General features: G+C 27.2%; 1 protein-coding gene across 1 annotated transcript; it reads left to right on the top strand.

Moving 5' to 3' along the window:
* The first annotated feature begins 809 nt into the window (after nucleotides 1–809).
* On the top strand, nucleotides 810–4,648 carry LOC125811597 (inositol oxygenase 4-like). Its single transcript, XM_049491117.1, has 9 exons — nucleotides 810–1,012; nucleotides 1,742–1,883; nucleotides 2,024–2,105; nucleotides 2,449–2,653; nucleotides 2,996–3,108; nucleotides 3,446–3,638; nucleotides 4,031–4,109; nucleotides 4,192–4,273; nucleotides 4,413–4,648. Exons 1-9 carry the CDS (start codon nucleotides 982–984, stop codon nucleotides 4,437–4,439), a joined length of 954 nt encoding a protein of 317 aa, XP_049347074.1. The 5' UTR covers nucleotides 810–981; the 3' UTR covers nucleotides 4,440–4,648.
* The last annotated feature ends 2,871 nt before the right edge of the window (nucleotides 4,649–7,519 follow it).

The following is a 7,519-nucleotide window of genomic DNA, read 5'->3' as shown; positions in this document are numbered from 1 at the left end:
TAATGCTGACTCATCACACATATACTCAATCTTCCCCACTCTCATAGCAAGTCGCGTGTTCGTTACAAGCGAGATAAAAGGTTCATATTTGTCCCTGTACTAATCAAAACTGCTCAATTTTATCCTTATCGCTAGCAAATCACTTCACACTTCTTATTATTAACGAAGCTTTAGCATGAAATAAAAAGATTCAAAATTTATACGTGAATCATTTCAATCACACGGTATTACATATTATAATGAAATCTTTAATATTAAAAAATAGATAGAAGTATTGTAAACATCTCTGAACTTGACACAAATTATTAATCTTAATTCCCGAACTATTGATAGTCTAACTAAACTTAAATACACCCCTGATCTGCCAAATGACATAACAAGTGGTTTCAAACTTTTGTAGGAGCATGATGCTCTTAATAAAAAGTCGAAAGAAGTGTTGAAAACATCCCTAAACTTGATGATAATTTAGGAGTGTATTTCACTCATGTTGAAAAATTAGAGGTGTATTTAAGTTCAGTTAGTCAAGTATAAGAGTATTTTTAAAGCTATAAAACTAATAATCTACGGCGAGTTTCGGAAGTGTTATTTTGGTTGTTTAAACACGCGCTTATGAAGCGAGTGGAGGAAATGACGGTGAAGTAAGTAGTTGTCATTTTGAACGGGTCTTAAGGAATATTTTATTATAATATTTATAATAACTTTAATTTATTTTTTTCAGTTTAAGGACTCAAAGATTTCAAAATATCTAATTTTGGAAATTTTAAGGAGTTGCTAGATTTCTTTTGAGGACTCCACTGACCAAATGGTTTCTTTTAAGGACTCTAAAATATTATAAATTTCAGGCAAGGACAATTTTAATCTAAACACTATAAATACCCATAAATTGTTTTTCAATATCATTCACATCATACAACAGCATAAACAAAATCTCATTTGCTAATTTTTGTTGATTTATTTTATTATTATTTTTTTGTTGAGAAAATGACTATTCTCATTGAGCAGCCTGAATTTGGTATGTTATAATCCTTTTTTTTTTAAATAACTATATTAGTTTATATTGTGAATGAAATGATATGGAGTTTCTGTTTGTGTTGTTCGAATTCTCCTAAAATGTTATTGCGCTTGTATCTAATTTTCCAAGAGTATACTATTTTTTAAAAATGTATTATCAAATCTCTTCCTAACTGCTTTGTGATTTTATACTTTTTAATTGCTATAGCAAAATGTTTTCAACAAAAAATGATTTTTACAATATATATATATATATATATATATTAATAATCGAGAAATCCGTATGTGATCCGCCCTTTGGACCAATCATAACCTTTTAAACTTGGTGGATAATGGGCCCGGCCCTCTAAATCTGTGACCTAAGCCACAATCTCCACCTTTTGCCACTCGAGCTAGGCCTTGGAAATATATATATAGAGAGAGAAGAGATTTGAAATGAATTAATTTTTATTAAAATTTTATATGAAATTTAAATATTTTTTTTCTTCTTTGAAACTTTCCACACGTTTCAGTCGATAACATCTATAATCAAATCTCTCCAAACGATGTTGTGTTTTGATAACTTTTGGTTGCTATAACGAAATATCAGAACATATAATAGTATAACATATCGTGAAAAATAGCCTCCATTAAGAAAAACATCATAAAGAATAATCGTTATAAAAAAATTTGGTTGTATACACTCTTATTAATATTATATATGGATTTATTTTTTTTAAAAAAATGATAGGATCACAAGTGGAGGAGAAAAAGGTCTCATTCAATGCCAATGAACTTATTTTGGATGGTGGATTTATGGTACCAAAGACATTGTCTTCTCAAGATGAAATATTTGAAGTGCCAGACATAAATGCATTTGGTCAATCATTTAGGTACTTTTATTTTTTTTATATATTTATCGTCAATTTTTAGTGAAAGATTTTTTATTCGAGTTCTGAAATTAAAAAATAAAACTCAAAAATGATTTGATTTAAATGGAAACTAATTTTTTTAAGTTGAATGTGTTTGATAGGGATTATAATGCAGAAAATGAGAGACAAAAATCAGTGGAAGAATTTTATAGGGTTCAACACATTAACCAAACATATGACTATGTAAGTTCAATGCCTTCTTTTTATAACGGTGTCGTTTATTTCGATATAACATATACATAAAAATCTGATTCTAAAAAGTATTTGATTGTTATAGAAAATAATTGTATTTTTTTTAATAAAAAAAATAATCTCTATAGAAATTTGAAGCATGATTTCCCATGACCTTTCCTTACTTGATTGAACGATCTTTTCGATGATGTCAGAAGTCGTTATATTTTCATCTTATACTATATTATTCTTGATCAAGATATAACCACAAAATTCATCTTTTCATTAAAGCTCTCTTTTATTTAACCATGATTTATATAATTAATTTTGATATTTTTTTTGTAAAATATTGTAGGTGAAAAAAATGAGAGAAGAATATGGAAAATTGAACAAAATCGAAATGAGTATTTGGGATTGTTGTGAACTTTTGAATGATGTAGTTGATGATAGTGATCCTGATTTGGATGAACCACAAATTGAGCATTTGTTACAAACTGCTGAAGCTATTAGAAAAGATTATCCAAATGAAGATTGGCTTCATTTGACTGGCCTCATTCATGGTATTTTTTCTGTTTCAATTTATGTAGCGAGTTCAGAATATGAAGTTTATATTGTAGTATTATATATATTGCGTAACAACAGTTGATAATTCAAAATATACATTAGGCTATGATATCATTACTTCTCATGGAAATTTATGTACATTCCTTCTTATTTTGTTTTTTTTTTTTACTTAAGCCGAAGCCCTATTGAAATAACTTTGTTTATCTTCGTAAGATAGGGTTTAGAGTGCATACGTATTATTTTTCTTAGATCTCACTTATAGAATTTTATTAAATATGTTATTATTATTGTGATTATCAATACGTATAACTTAAACTCGTTTTTATTTTGAACCATAGACCTAGGGAAAGTACTTCTTCATCCAAGTTTTGGAGGGCTTCCTCAATGGGCTGTTGTTGGAGACACATTTCCTCTTGGTTGTGCTTTTGATGAATCAATTGTTCACCACAAGGTATACTACTAATACTTTTGTTCATATTAGTATCGGAATTAGAATTTTTATTATACTCCAAAATTTTAAAAAGTAAATAGACGAGAAAATCAAGGGACATAAAAAATAATTGTAACTTTATATATAGAGTATAATTTTTTTTTATCAAAAACAAGTTTCATTAACCCTCTTGCACCCTTTAACTTTCCCCCTATTTTTTAGATTCATTACTTACTTTTTCCGGCTAGTATTCATAGGTTATACACTAATTATACATAAAAATTATATATATGACATGAATTATACATATATTATATATTTACCGACTTTTTTTTATAATTTTTTTTTTATCATGCAGTATTTTAAGGAAAATCCAGATATCAACAACAATATTTATAACACAAAAAATGGTGTATATAAAGAAGGCTGTGGACTTGACAAAGTTGTTATGTCATGGGGACATGATGATTATATGTATTTGGTTTCCAAGGAAAATGAAACTACTCTTCCTTCTGCTGCTTTATTTGTTATACGTTACCACTCTTTCTATGGTAAGATTTTTTTATTTTCGTATCGATATCTATTGGCTCGATTAATTTAAATTTGAGTTACATAAGATTCATTAAAAGGGTGTGGGAAGAGATTAGAAATTCTTGCAATATATGAATCTATTAGATCGCAATTGAAATTTTTACAGGAAAACGTTTGATCGGTTCTAAAAATGAGAAAATAGTCTAATATTTAAAATGGTGTGCTAAAAGAAAAATATTTATGTAAATCAGTTGAAATGCGTTCAGTTACATGTAATTATCTTTTGAATGATGTAATTATATAAATAGTTTTTACACGATCAGTACTTTATTTAATTTAAATATTTTTAAAATATATTCTTGATATTCTGATTTATTAATGTGAACTAACTTTTTTTAATAATATTTTACAGCATTACATAGGTCAGGAGCATATACACACTTGATGAATGAGGAGGACAAAGAGAACATGAAGTGGCTCAACATTTTTAAGTAATTATTATTATTTTCAATTTTATTAATTACATATTTATTTTCAACAATTTTTTCTTATAATTTACAAATTTAAATGCAGCAAATATGATTTATACAGCAAGAGTAAAGTTCGAATTGATGTGGAAAAAGTCAAGCCATACTATCTCTCTCTTATTGAAAAGGTAAGTGCTTTTCGATATGTATCATATTACCTAAAAGATAAATTATACAACTAAAAAATTAATAACCTGATAATTTTATATGGTATAGTAGATTCAATTGTTAATAAATTTAATATTTTCTTTTGTTAATGCAATGCAGTATTTCCCAACAAAGCTGAGGTGGTAATTGAATCCATGGTGGCAGAGTAGATAATATATAATTAATTGTTAATTATAGAGAAATAGCTATTTTCAACTATATTTCATATTCCTTTATGTTGATTATTAAAACATTTTATCCTTTCGAAATGTAATTTTCGTTTTTTTTTTAATTTTAAATTTAGAAATGTATTTCTTTCGTTTCATTCATGAATAAATTCCATTGAGATTTTATTGTCTTATACAGCCTGTTAAATTCAATAACTTTACGTAGAAGATTCAACAAAATAGATAACGAACATCGTATATATACGATTACTTATTTTATCAGTTAAAATAAATAATTAAGAACCAAAAATCAATAATAGTTATCTTATTGATTTTTATTATTTACGATTTTTACACATTAAAATCAAATAAATCAAATTAATAATATACAAATTTAAACCAAACTGATCAATACACACCCTACTAATGATATGAAATATGGTTATGCTTATGATGACGAGACATGTTTGGTCCCACTTATGTGATCATCAAGACGATTTTGACTAATAGGATTTTATGATATCAATATTTAAATTTTGATGTAATTTTAAAAAACAAATTACAAGAATAAATTTGCGACTAAAAACGCTATAATTTGATCATCAAATCTCGACGATTCTAGCGGATCTCAATAAAATTTATCGAGTTACCTTATTACAAATCCTGACGACCACAATAAGTTGGTCATAAAATCTTGATGATTTTGATGAATCGCCACACAATTTGTTAGGTTGCAAATTGTCATAAATTGATATCAAATCTCGATAATTCTGATAAGTCATAGATATTTCAGTAGCACGTTTTAATTTCAAAATTGATCCAAATGATTTCAAATCAACTCGAAATTTGATATTCAATCTTCTAATTGTTAAATTCAATTTAAACCTTCAAAAATCAATAGATTTACTTTGTCATCTTGAACAATTCATTACTAAACTCAATAAAACCCAATAATGGTGTTACTTCAAATCCTAGGCTTAATCCACTATTAGTTAATCAGCCCAGTTAAACTGAGGCCCAATTCGAAACCAAACTAAGCCCACTTGACATAAACTTAGCCGTGCTGGTTCTGGGCCAGTCAGGCCCAAAGTGTAGATATATTTGTGATTTGGAGGATTTGGTAAGAATTAAAGCAAAATAAATAGTTGAGACTGTAATAGAGTTTATTTTTTTGTTTTTGTTTTTGTTTTTTTATTCGGTGTCCGACACTTTTATTGGAGTATGACTGATTCGAATTTGCGCCTGATAGAAATTAAACCTCCCCATACTTAACCCAGGACTAGAATCCGAGACCTCTGGTTATATGAGAATCAACTCCATCCACTACACGACGTCATTTGGTGCTGAAACTGTAATAGAGTTGCAGTTGGTATCATGGGTTTATCACAAGTCTCAAATTTAGGGCCCGTTTGGATTGACTTAAAAAAGGTAGTTTTTAAGTCAAAAATAAAAAGTCAAACTGAAATGACTTTTAAGTCAAAAAATAAAAAGTAAGGGGAGACCTACTTTTAGTTTTTGACTTATTTTAAGTCATTTTTGACCTTGCCAAACACTTCTCAACTTATTTTAAGTCATTTTTGACTTGCTTTAAGTTATTTTTTATATTTGTCAAACACTTCCAGAAGTAAAAAACTGACCTAAAAGTTTTAAGCCAATTCAAATACCCTCTTAGTGTAAAATAAATATTATAAAAGTTATTTTGATTGGTTATCAAATAAATTATAAGAAAAGATATATGATATGAGTATTTGAAAAGCGTTGGACATGTTAGATCATGATCCCTTATTTAGCCATGTTGACTTAATCGAAATAACTTTTGCGGGAATTTATGATCTATCCACTTATTAACTTAGTCGATTTAACCTGTTTAAATTCAACACAATCCGACCAATATTTAATAACCCACTTATTATTTAGGATTTTTCATTTTTTGTGGATGTGGGTAACTATTCATTGATGTAAGATGGTGAGTGATGACCAAATATTATTCATATACAAATTATGACCATGTGGGGATATTTTTGAAAATAAGGTACAAGGTTGGCCAATCACATATATTTGCGTCCTACAAATTTATTACAATTAATAATATGGACGGTGTATTTCTATAAGTGAAACCTGATTAAAGTAATATGTGTACAGTCTTACTTTTATTTTATGATGGTAGAAAAACTTTTTCGATAGACTCGTGGTTCAAGTAAAATATTTCAAATCCAAAAAGAAAATAAAATACAATAATAAAGAGGTCATGTACAAAATAATCAAATAAAAAAAAATACAAATATAAAACAAAAAAATAACAAATAATGAAAAAATCCAAAGAGTCTAAAAAATTTATTATTGGATTTTATACGGATTATTCCTTTGCCGTTTTCACCAAAACGTATAAATGTCATCAAGTCATCCCCAACTAACAAAACAAATCAAATAAAATTAATTTTATATCTAAACAATAAAACTCATTGTTAATTTTATTTAGTGATGAAAGATATATTATCAGAAGATTTTGTTAGCTACTAAGAATTTAACGATGATTATCGACATATTAGTAGCTAATTCCTTTTTTTTTTCTTTCTCTATTGGAGTTTGAAAGAGGTTTTAAGTCAAAACGATTAAGATTGAAATGTATATTTAAGTATATCAATAATACTAATATTTTATGTATAGATCTAGTTTAATTCGAAAACGATGATTTTTGTTGAATTCATCGTTGGATCCGTCACTATTAACGAAAGAGATGAAAACTCTTATAGCCATAAAATCATATGATCTATAACAAAAGTGATATCTAGTGATGATAAAATTTTCTTTTAGCTGTAATATTAACTACCGCAAAAATATTTAACCATAATTAAGTTAATATCTTACCTTGAAAGGCTTAAAACCTTTAATAATATTTACATATAATGATAATTATAAATACTCATATTTATTATCGTCACTTATAATATAATATATCGATGAAGTATGAGATTCCAATAGTATAGTAAAATCATATAAACGTGTGGAGATATTTTTGGGGATTGGCCAATCACTTATATTTGTGTATACCATAGTCCA

This window comes from Solanum verrucosum, unplaced genomic scaffold (genome assembly GCF_900185275.1).
Source record: "Solanum verrucosum unplaced genomic scaffold, falcon-dt-bn FXZP01000238.1, whole genome shotgun sequence".
NCBI classification, from domain to species: domain Eukaryota; kingdom Viridiplantae; phylum Streptophyta; class Magnoliopsida; order Solanales; family Solanaceae; genus Solanum; species Solanum verrucosum.
The sequence above is the reverse complement of the archived record's forward strand: the minus strand, read 5'-3'. Positions and strand labels throughout refer to the sequence as shown.

Coding starts and splice junctions, on each gene's coding strand:
- LOC125811597 (XM_049491117.1), top strand. CDS start 982: ATGACTATTCTCATTGAGCAGCCTGAATTTG. Junction 1,013..1,741: donor CATTGAGCAGCCTGAATTTG/GTATGTTATAAT, acceptor AAAAAATGATAG/GATCACAAGTGGAGGAGAAA. Junction 2,654..2,995: donor TTTGACTGGCCTCATTCATG/GTATTTTTTCTG, acceptor TTTGAACCATAG/ACCTAGGGAAAGTACTTCTT.